General features: G+C 35.1%; 1 protein-coding gene across 7 annotated transcripts in view; it reads right to left on the reverse strand.

Moving 5' to 3' along the window:
• The window catches only part of CCDC178 (coiled-coil domain containing 178), a 514,890-nt gene that overhangs the window by 192,404 nt on the left and 302,423 nt on the right, over positions 1-20,063 (reverse strand). For all 7 annotated transcript variants that reach the window (XM_047828874.1, XM_047828873.1, XM_047828870.1 and 4 more), the window contains one exon: positions 7,349-7,498. In XM_047828874.1, coding sequence (XP_047684830.1) covers positions 7,349-7,498 — 150 coding nt within the window. The remainder of the gene's footprint in view (positions 1-7,348; positions 7,499-20,063) is intronic.

Consider the following 20,063-nt stretch of genomic DNA (forward strand, 5'->3'; position numbering starts at 1 on the left):
AGTTGCCCATAGATACTCCTTCCTACCTTCAATAAGAGTAAAACTCTGAGAAAAGAACAAATGACCTACAGAAAACATTTAGTATATGAATATGCATTTCTTATATTAATATTCATGTTAATAAATGATTGTAAGATACAGCTCTGTAGACTTGGGGAGAGATGATTACAAGAGCAGTTTTTTTCAAATGTTTATGTCATTGTGATGCATATGTATAGTTCAAAAGTAAAAAAATCATTATACTGATACTCCCACAGAATTGCAAATCAGTTGCAGTTCTAAGTCCTGCAGTTCTAAGTGTAAGTAGAAAATATACCTGTTTATAGGAGGTGCATATAATGAACATTTTACTTATGTTATTGTAATTTTTTTAAATGGTCTTTGGGTGATTAAAAACTATGATATCATTTCGGGGCGCCTGGGTGGCACAGTCGGTTAAGCGTCCGACTTCAGCCAGGTCACGATCTCGCGGTCCGTGAGTTCGAGCCCCGCGTCAGGCTCTGGGCTGATGGCTCAGAGCCTGGAGCCTGTTTCCGATTCTGTGTCTCCCTCTCTCTCTGCCCCTCCCCCGTTCATGCTCTGTCTCTCTCTGTCCCAAAAATAAATAAACGTTGAAAAAAAAATTAAAAAAAAAACTATGATATCATTTTGTAGCTACATTATGACATTTAAAAAAGTCAAGTTCTAAGTCTGTATGGATTCCAAAGAACACAACCTATTTATTAGAAAATATTTCAAGTTTTTCTAGGGCCTTACACATAGCATAAAGAATACTTTATTTACTCCCTCTTACAAGTTATATATAAGCAAAATTTCCTGAATGTATGATTTTATGACATGAAATCTTCTCCAGTTCTCTATAGAATAATATTTTGCAAGGCTTAATCTATTAAATATTGTTAGTTGTAAATAGGTTTCCTAAGAAAGGGTTCCAGGCACCACAGGAAATTCAGGGTTATTAGAATCAACAGGTTTCTTAAAATGGGATTGTTCAGAATCTTTAATATGCAAATGTGGTTTAAGTATTTAAAAGGAGATATAGTATGCAGTGTGCCATATACATATATATGTAAAATATTTTTATGATAAGCATATAATAAATCTATCTCTAGCTCTGTATCTGAAGTTCTTTATGTATATATTAGGGTTTCTTAACTTTAGCTCTATTGATATTTTAAGCTGAAAAAGGTTTTGATGTGTGTGTGAAAGATATTAACAGTATCCTTGGCCTCTACTCATTAGATACCACAAATACTCCTCCCAACATCCCAGCTGTGATCATCAAAAATGTCTCCAGGCACTGCCAGATATCCATATATCCTGAGATCACTTTTTAAAGTTTATTTATTTATTTTAAGAGAGAGAGAGAGCACGAGAGCAGGGGAGAAGCGGGGGGGGGGTGGGAAGAGAGAGAGAGAATGAATATCTCATGCAGGCTCCATACTGTCAGTGCAGAGTCTGACACTGGGCTTGAACTCATGGACCCTCAGATCATGACCTGAGCTGAAATCAAGAGTCAGATACTTAACTAACTGAGCCACCTAGGCACCCTGAAATCACTTTCACTACAATAGCAATTTGCTGCAGAGAGGAAATGCTCACACAGAGATGATGAGCATACACAGGGCCTTTCGAGTAGATACAACATCTGAGCATACCACAGTAGCAATAGGAGGTGGCTATGGAATTATTACAGTGATACAATATGTACTGCAGTTAATTTCATGAAGTTATGACTTAATACTGCATCTTGTTTATTGTTTACATTTCTCTTGGCTGCAGATGGTGCCGTGTACGGTTTATAAGTTTGTGTGTGTAAGTTTTGATACAATTTAACATTTTAAAATAGATTAGTGTATATTTTATGGTAGCAAATGATAAAATAGGCTAGTATCTACATACGGTTCATGCATACATGACATACCTAGCTTTTCCTTAATTTTTTTTTTTTGATATTTTTAGGCTACATGGTTCATCTGTGAGTTTTTTCAAATTGTCACAAATCTCAAAAATTGTTTCCCAATATATATACTGAAAAAGGTCTATGGATAATTAGTCCCGTGAAGTTCAAACCAGTGTTGTTCAACAATCATCTCTAAATATGAAAATTCTACCTTGAGTGTCTTTGATATATCAGGGATCCCGTCACATTCTAGAAATCACTTTTAAGCTTTTACGAACATTAAAAACTGCTTGTTGCTGCACAACTCCACTAGATCACCATCTCAAAATTGCTTGAAGGATACATAAGTCTACAATTCACTCAAAACTGGTGCTAGACTGAAAAGCTGGTTTGATTTAAGCTAAGATGACTTTTCTAAAGTACTGGCCAGAAATAAACATTTAATTTTTGTTGTTTTTCTTACAGAGTTTGGACAACAAAAGGGAGACTCAATGGGATAAAGCAATAGATGACCAACTGTCTACTCCTGTCTCAGGATCACAAAAGCTATTCAGAGATCTCTTGAGAGCTCTTCAGAGAAAAGGGCCAGTAGAAACTTAATACAAGCTTATCAGTGTATAAGGTACGGCAACTCCTCCGTGTGTGCCTGTGATGAAACTATTTAAGAAATTATGATTTTCTTGGCAAAGGAATAGATTTCCATCTACACTGAAACAAGCACTCAAAAATCACTACTCGAAACCCAATTTTATATATTTTAGTGTTCACAAAATAACAAGCAATACAAAATACTTATGAAAAGGAGAACTAAAATAGCTTTCATACTTCCTTAAGAAAATAACTTTGTTTATTGCTGGAATTGACGTTGATTCCTCATCAAATCGATGTAAGGTGAGTATTAGAGGAAACCCATGTTTGAAAACTGAAAGAGGGAAGAGAAAATGTGCTAATGAAATCTAGGGATGATATAATATTTTTGAGAGGTTAAAATGGAAACTTTGAGACCTAGGGGAAGGAGATTAGACAGGAAAAATCCATGATTCTTCCACTGGTGGGGTAAAGACAGGATGTTGTTGGGCTCGGATTCTATGCTGTCTTCTAGCAAAAAAGTCCCTTGGTCTCTGGGGATCACAGCATTCAGCATGGTAGCTGAGATGAGGTGGCATATGCCTGTGTCTTTTATTGTATCAAAAGAAAGGATATAAGTACAATGGATGATTAATAATTTATTTTGAATAACTGAATGAATGAATGAATGAATGAATAGTGTTTGAATTCTGTGAGACGTAGAAGTGTCCCCTAGAGCTCCAAAGTAGTCCTCTGATTTATGTCCCTACGTGACTCCTTAATAAGACCAGATTATTAAAGGTGATTCCAATCTGAGCATATCTATTGTAGTTACTCTTACTACTTTTCAACTACTGGTCCACTCAAACCTTCAAAAAATATCACAGCACATGCTCATTTTACAGCTGGTTGGAGACAATATTTGAATGTAAGTTAAGACAGCTGTGTCCGAGGCCAGCTTTTCTTCTAATTAACTGTATATGTGGTAAATCACTGAGCCACTGTGGCCCTACGGTTCCTCACTTGTGAAGTAATCTTTTATTTTACTTTCTATTTTTTTTAAATGTTTATTTATTTTTGAAAGAGAGAGGGAGAGAGAGAGCGTGAGCAAGCTCCATGTGAGTGGGGGAGGGGCAAAGAGAGAAGGAGAAAGAGAATTCCAAGCAGGCTTCAGGCACCATCCGCGCAGAGCCCAATGCGGAACTCAGGAACCACGAGATCATGACTTGAGCTGAAGTCGGACACTTAACCCACTGAGCCACTCAGGAGCCACTATTTTTTATTTTTTTATTGTGTGGCGCCCCTGTGTTTTATTTTTTATTTTTTAGTGTGTATGTGTATGTGTGTGAAATTATCTTTTAAACAATTGGGTAACATTTGTAAAGGCATATCCAGTTCAAAATTTTTACAATTTTAGAATTGCAAAAATTATCGATAATCCCTGTGAAAATTAAATAATTTATAATAAATAAGTAGTTCTTTCCCCATGAGAAAATCATTGTTGAAAACACAGCTTCAATGAGATAAAATTACAAAAACAATGAATCAAATAATTTGTTTCAGATGGACACTGGTGGCATAATGCATGACCGATGTGGCTTTTACATGCTTTACAGAGCCTGATGAGACATATGTAGGATTGTTTAATAATGACACATGACAGAGGTATGCCACAGTTATGAAATGGGTTGGATTTCTGAAAATCCTGTTTGATTCCTATCTCAGTTAACTGTTCCTTTCACTCAGGTGACGCTGTGACACACTCAATCTCAGCCCCTTATCTTAAACTGGAGATGACTATAACACCAATAATGACAAAAACTTTAGAGGATTACTGATGGACATTACAGAGACAATGTGTGCAAACTGGATGGTACGGATACCAAGTCCCTCTAAGTGCCAGTTAAGTGCCGACTGATTCTCCAATGATTTGTATTCCCTTAGTCTGAAAGTCCTGAGAACTGGAGCAGGCAAAGGTGAGGCTTCACAAGTGGTTCACAAAAGAATTAAAAATACTTTTTAACCAGTTTTGAAAGGGATCGTGTTCTCAGCCAACAGAACACATCAACATTGCCTTGCTTGCTTTTAGCTTACCTTTCTTGGCAGACTTGAAGAATTGGAGATGGCAATGAAAACAAACGTGATTTTACCAATCTATTCATGGGTTTAAATATTTTGAAATAGCTTGAAAATATTTTTGAAATCTTTTAATGAAAATGATGAACATGTCTATTTTTACACAGAAGTGCAACCTGTTTTTCAGATATTTTTCTTTTATTCCCTTTTAGTGTTATTTTAAATGTTGAGATCTTTAGATTGGATTCTATTCTATCGTTACCCATGAACAGGGAAGATAAGAATTTTGCATATTTTTGTTTCTGATTTTTAAAGGGGGAAATATTCATCACTGCAAAATTTTGAAGTACAGGAAAGTATCAAGAAGCATGCACAAAGGAAGCAGACATAATTTTATCACCAAGAGTAACACTAGAACATTCTAACACTTGAAGGTTGTAAATAAAATTGTGTTAAGGAAGGGGACATCATTACTTTTTATATTTAATTTGTTTTGCTTCTCCATTAAGCTTTGCTACTTTTAGCCTAAAAATACAAAGTATGAAAATGTATAATTTGTGTAGAGAGAATAATACTCCTTAAGAAGCACAAGCATCAAAATACAATTTACCATGCCAAAAGGAATATATGTCTAGAAGCCATAAAGTTATTCTAAAAACAGGAAAATAATAACAAAATTCCTTAAAGTGAGATCCATTTTATATGACAAGAAAATTCAACAAGGGAATGAGAGGCTGAATAGTTTTTTTGCATACCCATAACTAAACTGGTCAAAGGACTAAAACCTATAATATATATATGCAGGAAATGCTGCAATATCAAAGAAGGGAACTAAAATATTAAGGGTTTTTTTTTCAGTTTTGATGGCCAAATTCCATCCCGTAAGCAGTGCATTAGACGCTAATGACATACGATTTCTCACTGACAGATTTAACAGCATCAATAAGGCCTCTCTGTCCATTGCAGCAAATTGATCCTACATGACACTGACAAGGGCAGCCTGCACTTAATGACCTCCATCGCTGAAGGATGGAAATGAAAAATGATTGGAAGTACAAATAAATCTTTGAAAGTTTCCCTGAAACAGGTGTGCTAAAAGTGATTCGTTTGAGGGATCATCACAAATATAAACTCAATCTCCTAGCATACCTCACTGTCTGTTCATACCAGGGTCTCACTCCTTGGATCTTGAATCACAATTTGCTTTAATTCCAACATCAAGACGATTTTATTCTTACTATGGAAGTAGTATGTTAGGGACTCTCTTAAAGGCCTGGTTTCTTCACTATTATGCAGTACCTATTGGTCATTTTCCACCAAAGGATTCTAAATAAACTGATAACAAGTATATACAAAATTTATTTTTGTTTCCCTTCTGGTTAGAAAAGGAAAAGGAAATACAGTATATCCATTGATTATTTTCTCCTCCTCAATTATCAGGAACAAATAGAACATGTTTAGCCTCAATAACAACGTCAAATGCATGAAGTGATTGGACAAATGTTCCATTAAAGTCCTTTCTTTCAATCCAGCACATGGTTTGAGGACACCAAGCTTTTGGCATATAGTTGTACTATCAATTTGTTCACAAACACATTTATTTCTTAATCTGCCTTCATCGTGCTACTAATTTTTAAGAGAAAAATACACACACACACACACACACACACACTCTCTCTCTCTCTCTCTCAATATATTCAGAAGCTTTAACTCTCAGGAGAGCAGATAGATGGCAAACATAAGCAGCATACCAGATGAATGCAATAGTTACTTATAGTTGCATAGTATCTCTTTATTTTCAAAAATAACTATGGATGTCTCCTTCTTATTACTTATCAGTTTTCCTCTGAGGTAAATCTTATTTCACAGACGAGAAAACCGAGGCCAGAAAGGATACATAACTTGCCAAGATCACTGAGCTAGTAACTGGTAGAGATGCACTCAAATCCTGGCCTCTGTTTTTCCAATATTCCACCATACGGAGGGATAAATACAGCACTGGAATTTTAAACTACTAATTTACAGTAGAGTAATATGGGTGATGACTGTACGAGAAAGGATTCATTAGCAGCCTACCGGTTCTTATGACTAGGTGAATTGTTAAAAAAACAAGCATACCTCCAAATTTTGAAATTTAAATTCTGGGAAGATACAGAAATTCAAAGGGAAATAATTATTTTTGTCAATGAGTATCTGGAGAAGCATACAGAGGAAGTGGCTGTATCTTAACACTCGAAGTGGAGCTTTTTCTTTCCTCTTCCATTTGTGGTGTATTGTGTATTTTACTTTTCTATTTTTATTATTACAGAATCTTTTACAAAATATGTGAGAATTTCTAGTGATTTCCATTAAACACAGAGGGTCATATACTCTCTAAGTTTATAATTAATACCCCTATTTATTAAGAAAATAGAAACAAACATTTGGAGCCCATACATCATTAAGAGGATTTTGAGGCATATCGTGGAAACTTACCTACAGATAGAACTGAAATTTGAAATCTATGATAATATATTTAAATCTTTAACTACAAAAACTTGGTATTCCAGGTCATAATAGAACAAATTAGTATAAAATGGTGGATTGGAAACTAAGTTTTTTCATTTCTCAAATATCCATTCAAAATTTCATTTCAAAGTTGATAAAAATATTCACCAAAAATTTACAAGGAGGGAATATGCTATTTGGTGGCATACAAAGGACCACCGTCGGTCATATAAAAGCCCATGACTGACCGCTTGTTACTTTCTGCAGCACGCATGTCAAATAAATCATTATTAGGAAAAAAATATGAAAACCTACCTGTTTCTTAGCTTGAATTGAAGCATCAAGTGATAACTGTCTATCATATAGATTGAAATAATTGTCCTTTTCTGTTAAGAAAGTAGTCTGTAATTCCTGATATTCTTGAGCTAAACGCAAATTTTCTTCGAGTGAATCATCTTGTATTTTCTAGAAGATAAATAAATATATATATTTAATTAAAGTCCTTTCAATTTCCTTGAATTTTTTCAACATCATTTGAATCATCTACAAAGATTATATTATATATTGTAGAAAAATATTAAAGTTAAAAAGGTGCTTCCTCTGATACCAACATTCTCCTTGGACTTAATAATTTTCTTTCTTGATGTACCTGGTTTCTTTCTTTCTTTCTTTCTTTCTTTATTTCTTTCTTTCTTTCTTTTTTCTTTCTTGATGTACCTGGTTTCTTTCTTTCTTTCTTTCTTTCTTTCTTTCTTTCTTTCTTTCTTTTCTTTCTTTCTTTCTTTCTTTCTTTTTTTTTTTGAACACTGATTTACCAGAGTCTGTCTGATTTTTGTTCTCCCTCTTTCCCACACTTCCCTTCCATAATGCCTTGGGAAGGATCAGTCCTGAGATGCTCTTCCCGACTTCCTAAAGGTTTTCTTCCAGTTTCCTACCCCCTTTTCCTTTCCCCAGTGCTCAAATAGGTAGAACAACCTTGGAAGCTTAGAATCCCATTTTCAAGAGGTTCAGAGTGGTGGCACTCACTGAAAATAGAGAATTAAAGAGTGAATACAAAGACAAGGAACTCAATATTTAGAAGCACCATGAGAGAGCCATTATTTGCTCCTAGTATACTTTAGCTATATTAAAGGTTAAATCTGTGAGCACCTGAGGACCTTATAGTATCCCCTCATGACTAAAGAAATATATGTTAAATCTAATACAAACCCCTTAGAATATAACTTTGGTAATATTACCAATTGGCAAACTAGGAGCTACGTATCATTTTAAATGAGATGTATGAATTCAAGTTCAGTTGTTGATTCTTTTTACATTTCTAGCACATATAATTTTCTCTGGTGCTTCAAAAAAATGTGGAATTTATCAACAACCTTAAATATTTTCAAACTTGTTAATCTAGTAATTCATTTTATGTAAATTTATTTAAGCAAAAGCCTTATTCATTACAACAATTTCCACAGTAGCAAAAAGTTTCAAAACACATAAATGTAGATTAATCATGATGATGATAATGATGATTAAATAACTAGATACAAAAACAACCATTGTGAAGCAATTAAAAATGTTTCTTTGGGAAAACTGCCATCACATCAAACCTTTAGTATAAGTTGTTAAAAAATATACTGCGGTATGAGAATGTGCATAGATGAAATCTAATTCAGCAGAAAATTGCCTGTACAAATATTTCTGTATTTGCACAGCTAAAGATTTATTAAGGTCAACAAACATATTTCTCATGAAAGCCGTGTATCCATATTGATCTCTAATGATGAATAGTATGCCACAGCTGTTCTTCAAAAAGCCAAAATGATGAACTGAGAACCATTTCAAATGTCCTTGTCCTAATTCTGGCACGGCAATTTCAAACTTTAGAAACTTTTATCTAATAAACTTATCTGAAATCACATAGAATTATCTTTTGGTAGGAGGACCAAGTATCCAGGAATCTTTTACTTTGATGGGGATGCTTTTGGGAAAAAAATGGTTACAGTTCTTTCTGATATGGTAACAACTTATTAAAATATAAGCCTCAAGTGATGACGATGGATCATTGATCAATATTCTACTGAAAGTGGGACGACGAATCATATTGAGTGTTTTTGTTTGTTCGGTTTAGCATAAACACAACCCTGATATCTGAAGTATTCTACTTCTCAATTACATTTCTTTCAAGCGCTAGATAGCTCCTATAAATAAACCTTGCATTAGAGAGGAGTGCTACAAAAGTTGTGGGATTTGCACTGAACGTATTAAATGGCACTTTATTGAGGATATATTTGGTACTTCATGCTTTGCTAAACTGTAATATGCAGTTTACTTTCAATTTCTGTATGATCCCAGTTCTTACTGCTTTATATGCCTTAATTAGATACCAATAAATCAAATTGTACAGTTACGTCGATGAATCTTCAAAAAACTGTTACATCAGTCATGATATTTTACATGATCATTTCTCAGTAATGAATTTACAGAAGTATTTGCCAATGTACTACCTATTCCTGACGATCAGTGACCTTCACATGTGCAATGAAGTTTCAGGTTTTTAAAAATTTTAAATAATGATATTCTACTGACACTTTTTGAAAATGTTTTTTTTGTTCCACCTTACAACTGTGGGTCCACCTTACAACTTTGACTTGTTTAATTTTAACCAATATTATCACTACATGTGAATGAAACAAAGAGGAAATGATACCAGTGGACATATGTCCAAGGGAAATAATGCAACCACTACTGGCATTGAAAAGCTTATAATTGGTTAGCGGTAGAAGATATTTAATAAGGGCACAAAAGCTGGGGGTCAGCAATATAATAAAAAGTGAGAAGAAAGCAGAAACTAATAAGAGAAGTAAGATGACTCACATACTTTTAAATTCAAATCCAGCTGAATCTTACCTATAGAATCTTTCTACTTAAGGTCTTGGCTAAATGTGAACTTGAAAAACAATTTGTTCCTAAAGCCATTAAAGAAAAACGTGATTACAATTGATGCATGTTAAAATAATTGTGCTCTGAGTTTACAGTGTTACTTCATTCATTCATTCATTCATTCATTCATTCATTCATTTTCATTAATTACCTATTCAAAACTTCGAATTTAATTACTACTATATGATAAGTTCTGGGATATAATGGTGAACCATAAGAATTTGTGGTCTTGTGTGAAGGATTTATACTACAAATCACACAAATATATAATTAGAACACAGAACTTGTATTACTTGGTACACTGCTTGAGAGGTGAAGATTTGAAAGAAGTCTATAAAGAGCACTCACACAACATTTTTTGTAATGAACATTATTCTAAGGACATACTACATTGTCCAGCCTCAGCAAGAGTTTTTTCTCTGGGTCCATCATTGATGTTCACAAGGTATGTGAACCCTTTGAGACTGTACACAGCGTTTTTCTGGGATTATCTAATTAGACCATGATTCCCAAAGTATTGAGAAACCATAGTTTCTGTCACCAAAAATGCTGAATATTGAAGGAGATTGAGACCCCAAGGTATGCAAATAGTAGTTATCCATATTCTTTTTCACTTGAACTTTCTTATTCGTTAAGACATGGATTTCATATTCGACATTTGCTCCATTTTCTCCATTTTTAGTTTATTTTTCTCACTCTTCCCCTTCTCTTTCCCTCTCATAGTAGGCAACTAAGGAATAGGGAATTATAATTAGAGAACTGAGTTCTCTTTGCAGAAAACTATAGATCATCTATTTTAATGTTTCACCCTGTGATACAAAGACAATAACTTAGAAATAGGGCTGAACTTGAATGTTAATTTATAAATTCCACACACAATGGAAAGAACTGAGACAATAGCAATCATCTCAGTTGTTACATTATTATCCGCATTTTACAGACAGGAAAACAAAGGCAAGAAAAGTCAGGTAATGCAAATTGTATTTTCCCAAAAAAGGCCACAGAAATATTTCATTCTCACAAGTTGTTCCAGAACCCTGTTACTTCCTATCAAGAAGCATAGTCTATTTATCTTTCCCTTGAACCTGGCTAGACTTGTGTTTTCACCAGCCAATAAAGTATGGTGGAAAGGATGCTATGTGACTTTCCAGGCTAGTTTATTAAAAAAGCTAGTTTTAAAGAAGCCAGTTTATTTCAAACACGCACACACACACACAGACATAGACACACACACACACACACACACACACACACACACACACACACACACAGCTTCTGCCTGGACCTCTGGACCTCTTTTGGGGGACATTCATCCCTGGAACCAGACACCATACTGTAAGGAATTGAGACCACATGGAGAAATATGTGTAGGTGTTCCAGCAAACAACACTAGCTCAGGTGTCAGAAAAACAGTATCCATCATTAGTAAATGAGTCATTTGAAGATGATTCCAATTCCTAGTTTCTAAGTCATCCAGCTGCTAGTTCAGAAAGTGAGACATGAGACAAGCAGGCTCTGCTATGTCCTGTCCAAATTTCTGACACACAGAATTGTGAGCCATCATGTTTGGGGGTATCTATTATGCAACTATGGCAACTGAAACATCAGGTATCTTGTGCAAGATTTCACACATAGTAAGCGGAGGACTTGGGTTTTGTATCCAGGCAGATTGGGTCCAGATTGCATACTCTTCACCATCCAATATATTTCCTTTGTAAACATGAGCCAGCACTCAACACTATTCAGTGCTGTCTTTATAAAAGCTAATGATGTTAAAGAATCAAAACAAGTAACAGAATCACCTTGTTCTAAGCCTACTTCCACCGAGTAACTGTCTTTTTATAATCTAACTAACACATAGCTTGTTGACATAGATAAAATGGACTGCTGAAGGAAATTAGAACTTGGTCCCCTTGGAAGATACCTTTTTATTGTAATATGGGTGTGTGGGTTACATATCATCAGTCTCTTGTCTTTTGTTTTTTTGTTTTTGTTTTTGTTTTTCATTTACCCACATGATTCCATATTCTAGGATTTGACTAGACCTGATGCATCCACTGACAAGACCAAAAGCCCAAGTGCACAGACTTTTACAGCTGAGGCCGGCACAATTCTGGATAATGGCTGATGTAGCAGAGTAATGCTGCATTGAGTCCTATGGAGGTCCTGCCATATACACTTATCCTAGAGAAAGTCTAAATACATTTGAGTTTTTTTTTTTAATTAAGATGGATTAATCACAAAAGAGATTATACAAGTTGTATTAGAACACAAGTTGTATTATAAGAAACTTGATCCAAATATTCTAGAAAGATGGTTGTGGTTTAAGGTATTTGCACTGTACTTGTATGTGTAAAAGACCTACATAGCTATTTACAAATACTTTAATGTTATTAAAATAGTCCTAGTGTCTATATCTACATTTATAGTAATGTGTAGTTTATACCCTCAGTTACTCTTAATATGGGCATTTGGATCCAGTTTGTCAGGCAGAGGGGCTAAATCCTTCTTTCAATCATGTATTGTAAGAGAGTTGTCATCTTTTGACCCAGGTCTAATTCTAAATGTCCCATCCTGATATGATTATGTGTGGCTACCTCCAATGATCTTTTCCGATGATATGTCTGTCATCTCCTGATTCTTGGCTATTAATAGCTTACTCCTTGCTTTTTTGCAGCCTGCTGGGGCTTTGCTGGCTGTTAGTGCCGGGAGTATCCGTGTTGGCACACAGATTGTATCACACTCGCTGTGGTCTCATGGCTGGAAAGGATCGACTTCCTGCCAGAACCACCAGAAAACACAAGTTGTATTGTGGTATTTATTGATCAATTTACTCCAGAGTGTCCTCATGCCTAGCTTTTCATTCATTTACTTATCTGTTCATTCAACCATTTGTTTAGCAAACCCTTAGTAAGTTTATTCTCTGGATCCAGATTCACAGCTAACCCAAGGATTAATGAGAATAGAATGTGACCCCTTTTCACCAGGGATTAGAGGGTAGAGTCAGAGGAGGCAGAAGGGTAAACACATCTATTGGAAGTGTTTCTTGGAGTACCTGGAATTGATTCTACCAGGTGGAATTCATTCCACTAGATGGGGGAGTAGGCCAGAAAAGACTTCACAGGAAAAATAATCAGTGACCTGAGTCTTAGAGCAGTCTTTTATTTGGCAGGGATCAAAACTTCTCCTGCTACATGAGGTCAATATACATTTGAGCAAAGTTGGGTGAGTCAGTCCAGAGGAATGGTTTTATAGTCCCTTTAGGTCTATTAGATTGTTGTTACCTATGACTTGTGAGTAAGGCTTTCATAGATTGTGTTAAATGTTCTGTTATCTCTAGGCTTTAACATATTACTATGCAAACAATGAAATATACCCATATATTTAGAATCCCACCGATGCAGAGCATCATAAATAATGCTCCGTTCCAAGCACCAACGTTTCAGTAGCATATGACCTTGCACATATGCTCTTGCACAAAACTATTGATAGCGTACTATTAAATCCCCACACATGCCTTTGGCACATATCTGCCAGTTTAGGGCCCTGGATTGGTAGTTTTGCATGCAGTGACACTTTGATATTATTAAATTAGGCAATAGAACTGATACTGATTCATGGAATGTGCAGGGGATGGACTTTAAAGGAGATCTAGAGGCTTGAAGTCTCTTTGTGAACACTGTCACTTCAAAAGCATTCCCTTCGATTCATGGGAACTAACGTGGTGAACATAAATGCTGAAAATACATGCCGATTCTGTTACAATATAACAGACATGGAGAAAGCATATACTCTATTAGTTACATCACCTACTACGTGCATAGAAGCATTATTGTATTGCTGTTCCCTTAACATCTATACACCAATTACTACAGAAAATGAGAGTTCTCCCCAGTGTTTCCAAGAAGCAAGTCTGTAAGAATGATATGTGTCGATACCCTGAAGCCTCAAAGGAGCAAATAACTGTTTTAACTCTCCCAGGACCCACTTCCTTGTCTGTGCTGCCATGGAAACCAGTCTCTTGTCCAACAGGAGTTCTCTGATAATTAGTCTTGAACATTCTTGATTTTTAAATGAACAAATCAGTCCTCTGCATCAAGGTTGTTACATGCCTCAAACTGTACACATTATCCTGTTTGACAAAATACTCTCTATTCACTAATTTATTCAGAAATGCTTACCAAGCAACTGGCATATGTGCTATGAGGGACACTATGAGAGGTCAAATAGCACCTGCCCCTGACAGAGTCCAGGGGAATACTTTTTTAGCCACCCACCTTACTACCCACATATATGACTACATACAAGATTCCTTATCTTAGCTTCTTTATGGGGTTACAAATGTAGCTACTGTTGATTTACTCTAAGTTTAACAATGGATACTATAACATTGCCTCTTAGAATTCAGAAGTATCCATTATCTATTAATACTCTGTATTAACCCTGTTTGTTCCTTATTATTTTTAGATGCTATTCATTATACACATTTGATGCAGAATTATTGATACTAGCCTGAAAAAAATACACAATTTCAGGGCTGAAGAAACTTGCAATCAGATAAGGGAATTGAGGCATTCACAAAGCTAACTACATCAGAATACATTATACATGAAGAAGGATAAAAGACATATCCAAATAATGATAGTAGTTCTATGAGAGATCAGTTCCAGTGAACGTCATGAGCAAAGTTCCAAGGAAGAGTCATTTTTTTAAACAGATTCTGAAAATATTTCATATACAGGGCCCTGTATGTATTTGCAGCAGAGAAAACTCTGTCCTAGAAACACAAATGCTCATTAAATATTAAAAGCCCATGATTAATGTGAGTGTATGTTAAAAAAAGTAACATTTACCTCCATGTTGACTGTAGCGTTTCTCCTATAACTACTCAGTGGCTTTAAGAAATGCTATACAAATGCCACTTACATTTGTTAGTGAATTTCTGATCTGACCAGCTGTCTTCCATGTAATCGTATGCCCCTCAAGTATCTAATATAACTGAGTAAAAAAAATATGTAATAAGAAAAAGACTAGATAGATGATAGGTATTAAGGAGTACACATGTTATGATGAGCACTGGGTGTTATATATAAGTGATGAATCACTGAATTTTACTCCTGAAACCAATATTGCAACTGTATGCTAAGTAAGTAGAATTTAAATAAAAATTAAAGAAAAGAAAAGAAAAAGAGTAAAAGTTGGTGTCACATAATCTATATACCCCAATGAATTTTTCCAAGTTAAAATACATGATTTAAATAATTACACTACATATACATCCTCTGTAATTGATAATCCACAGTAATAATAATTCCTGTAAGTCTATTTATAACTTATTAAATAAACTTGAAATTTTAACCTTGAATATATACTTGAGTTTAATGTGTCCTCTAATATTAAGATTGTTAAACAGAAACATATTTGCATAAAACTTCCTTGTTAAATATTTCTATGCATTTTCATAAATTAATTTCATAATTTATATTTCAATTTGTCACTATTTAAAAATATATAAAGTCTGCTACTCTTGTCACCATATCATGTGAAAGACTGAACAATTTCCTCTTCATATGCACCTACTGATTTGAACAGTTTAAGATTTAGAAAGGTTTCCTATTTACTCACATTTTAATGATATACATTTCTACTTCACTGGTGGAAAAGGCTGATCAGTCACAGAAAGGTCAGTTAACACTAAATAGACCCTTTCTTTATGTAATTACAAAGAATAATATCTTTGTGCTGATGGCATTGCACATGGAGTGGGTGATGCAGAGAATTAATGTGCTGCCTTGTTGGCCCATGGGATAGAGATTCCAATACAATAACCACAACTTATTCTAATTATGCAGCTTTTAAAAGGTCATCAGCAAAAAGAGTTAAGGAATTATCAACTAACTTTATCATAAAGTAATAATGCACTACATAAGTGCAGAAACTGTAAGAGCAGTATCTAGACATTTTATTACAAATGAAAGACTGATCTAAGACGTTCAAATACATACGTTATAGCATAAATGAAGTAAACTCATTAAAAATGAAAATATCTGATATTTTATAACCTCCTATTGATATCATCAAGTAACCTGATCTCACCTTATGTTTGTAGAAAATGTTTAATTTTGAAAATGTTTATGCCAATGTCATTGTCACATCCATGCTATACCAGGATTTGAGTATTTCTTTTAAAAATCGATTTATTATCAAATAATGCATGCTGATTAAATTACATGCAAATAATAGAGAGGTACATGAAGTAGAAAATCAAAGCCCCTCTTCACAACTACAGCCATTTTTATACTGCAAACAGACAGTATTAACAATGCGTTGCAAGTCTTTAAAGAACAAAAACTTTTAAAACATGCTTACATTGTCAATGAGGAAATGGGGGCTAGGAAAATCAATTTCTTATTTAAGGCCACACAGGAAGAGAACAGCATTCAGGCTAGAATACAATCTGATTTCAGCCTAATACCTTTTCTGGGACTACATCACTTCCTAGTCTTGAATGTGAATTATAGGGCCTTTAAGATTCCAGATTGATATGTGTGAACGCTCTAATTTTGAAATACAGAAATGTATTTCAGCTCTATAGAAATATATAAGTATTTCAAAAATAAACTGGATGCTCACAGAGAAAAGAGTTTTGGAAATTAAAAATATATATACATATGCTTCAGTGTCTCAGTGTCTTTTCCTTGGGAACGTGGGGACAGAAAACATTAGGCTCATTTTCAGAGGTGCCAAGTATGAAAAGTACAATAAATCATTAGCACTCTAGTAAAATATCTTTATGGATAGAATTATTACTAATGCCTTTTCTCTTTTACTTCTCTAAGATATTCAATTAGATATTCCCCTTACTGATAAATAAAAGATCATGAGCATCTCTAATCACCCGATGTTGTTATTCATATTAGGGCACTGTCCAAACCTTAGTGATGTATCTCAAGTAGAAATAAGATTAATTTTTTAAATGTTTATTTATTTTTGAGAGAGAGACAGAGAGGGCAGGGGAGGGGCAGGGAGAGAGGGAGACACAGAATCTGAAGTAGGCTCCAGGCTCTGAGCTGTCATTACAGAGCCCAATGTGGGGCTCGAACCCATGAACTGTGAGATCATGACCTGAGCCGAAGTGAGATGCTCAACCGACTGAGCTACCCAGGTACCCCTCAGGTAGAAATAAGATTAAAGGCAATTTTCTATAGATACTCATCTTGAGACACATCATATCTACTCCCCCAAATAACTTAATCCCAGTATGGAAAAAAATCACTTTCTAAAACAGGTCTCAGCAAACTACGGCTCTCCAGCCAAATCTAGCCCACTGCCTGTGTTTGTAAATCAATGTTAGTGGAACACTATCACTTCATTCATTTACATACTGTCTATGATTGCTTTTGTTCTGTGGTGGAAGAATAGAGTAATTGCAACAGAGACTGAGTGGACTGCAAAGCCTAAAATATTCACTATCTTTTCCCTTATACAAAAAGTTTATTGACCCTGGCTCTGACCCTTAATTAATATACTCGTATCATGCAAAACAAAGTTTCAATTTAGATCTCTCATTCAAGATCTATTTTGGCTGTACATATACCTGCCCAAAGAGAAAGACTGCTGAAAAGCATTTGCTCTATATTTTTCCAACAGAGGTACATACTAAGGAGACATAGCCCATTAATAATTCAAAAATGTCTCCAAGTCCTTTAAAATAATGACATGCTTGTGAGCTTTTAAAGCGCTCTCAAAATGGACACAATAACTTTGCACAGAGTTGTCAGAGCTGTTAAGATACCATAAATAATGCCTGAATGTATCTACTCCACACCTTCTTCAATTAAATGTGGTTCGTGTAGGTCCTGAATTATAGGAAGCTAGAGTCTGTTCATTTTTCTACTGCAATTTCTGATTTGGGGGTCCATAATTAACGTTATGTTGGTAAGTTAACGTTTAATTTTGCAGGTGACATAGATGTCCATTCATTTGCAGAATGGCTAAGTAAAATGTGGTGGTCACCTACCCTGAAAGACCATAAAGTGATAAGAAGAGATGCACCAGCTATATATTATAGCAACACAGAATGATTTTAAAATATAGTATTGAGTAGACAAGATAGAAACAGAATGATAAATATTGCATAATTCAGCACATGAAGAAAAGTACCGATGAGACTTGGAAAGATACAATAACTAGGAATTAAAGGTATGGGGAGGCAAACTAAATTCAAATGGGAAGATATGTAGATTCCATATAGTCATCAATGATAAAGTTCTCCCTTAAAATGATTAAATGGATGGGTTCCTAGATCTTACACATTTTCCAGGGTTTTAATGAAAACCCTTGAAATTAGTCAAACATGAAACAACTGTAGAGGAACATCTCTACAACATTAGGTCCCCCATGGCCACAACCCTAAGATTTATTCTGCATATCAACAAGGCATGGTCAGGGCAAATGAGAGCCTAAAGAAATCTGTCATTATAATTATTTACTAAATTCATGGTTATTTCCCTCTATGTCTTATTGTCTCTTCTCATCTTTGCTCTTCTTCAACTTACTTCTTTTTTTTTCCCTCTTCTCTCTTTTCTTCCTTTTGCTTCATCCTTGTTATGTTTGTCAAACATGAGTTCATTCAACTAAACTTCCCTTATTATCATGGTTCTCCTGATGATACTAACTTCCCTTCCCATCATTTCTCAAACTATTGTTCTTTCCAAGTCACCTTTTCCTACATTATGGCATAGAAATAGAAGCGTCTCAAAGAATGAAAAACATTTTGGATATAATGAGTGGTCCATGTATTTTTCCTCACAGTATAGGTCACTTCATGGAAATCCAATACCATGAAAGAAGGATGAGATGTATATTGCACAATTCACTTGATGGCTGCCTTCTTTTTGATGTTGGCCAGATACTAATTTGGATAGTGGTGGTAAAAAAAAAAATGAATGAAACTGAAAATGTTTGGTCTATCTGGTCAGGCTGATTAGAGACATTTTATGTTTCTTTATCAATATGCCATGCCAGCCTACTAGAAAGGCAAAAGAGTGCCAACATAATAAGTTTGTTGAAGTAAGTAAAGTACATAAAAGCCTGGATTGTTCTGCAAGCATCCTGCAAGATGAGCAAACATTTCTAATAAAAACTTTAACTTGATAAATGAGCGACGTCTTGCAATGCAAGTAGTACGGGACACTGAATGCCATGTGATCACAACTGAGCCAATGGTTTCTCTCTCTCTCTCTTGCTGTGAGATTGTGAGTGATTGTCTCCCATGCTCAGATGCTCAGTCTTAGGCTGCAGTGTTTGGCAGAAGTCAGTAACTTTTCAGAACATTGGAAGGTGCCCACAACTGGCACTAGTGTATTTTTTGTCACTTCAAAAAATGGACAGTCCTTTGCTTTTCCGTACAAGAGTAAGCTTAGGAATGCTTTGCTTCATTCTAAGTCAGGCTTCCTGCAGAAATAGACCCCTTCCTCTGATGCCTTATTGCCAGTTACATTAAATACAATATACGACAAGAGTTTATTATTAATACTGGAGTAGAGTCAACATCCGTGTGAGCATATATAATGGCTCCCATGTAGAAAAAGGTTGAAAAGAAAGGTGGTAAGAAGAAGGAGATGATTATGGTGGAAGTTAAGAAGGAAATCATCAAGAAGTATGAGCAAGGTATGCGAGTGGCCCAAACTGCAAGATTTTATAAGAAGTCTATGTCTGCATCTCATCTGCAGAGGAGGACAAAAAGGTGGAGGAATCCCTCACTTCAAATGAGATTAGGGAGATGTGTAGAATGTGGGGAAACAGTGCAAAATTTTGTAGAAAAGCACCACCCGAATAAGGCTGTAGCCGTGCAAGCTATGAATCTGTTTCAAGACAATGCAATGTCACATTTCCGCAAAACCCTCAAAAGGAAGCAAAAGCAAGAGTCATTGGATAGTTTCCTTATTAAGTTGCATGAGAAGAAAAAGATTCCATTGAGCCAATAGAAAGCAGTGATTCTGTTAGTGATAGTGAAAGTCATCCTACATAATAACCCTCCTCTCTCGTTTCCCTCACAGCAGCCACGAAGGTTTTCAAAGGTAAGTGCAGGTTAATT

Source organism: Prionailurus viverrinus, chromosome D3, assembly GCF_022837055.1.
Source record: "Prionailurus viverrinus isolate Anna chromosome D3, UM_Priviv_1.0, whole genome shotgun sequence".
Lineage (NCBI taxonomy): Eukaryota > Metazoa > Chordata > Mammalia > Carnivora > Felidae > Prionailurus > Prionailurus viverrinus.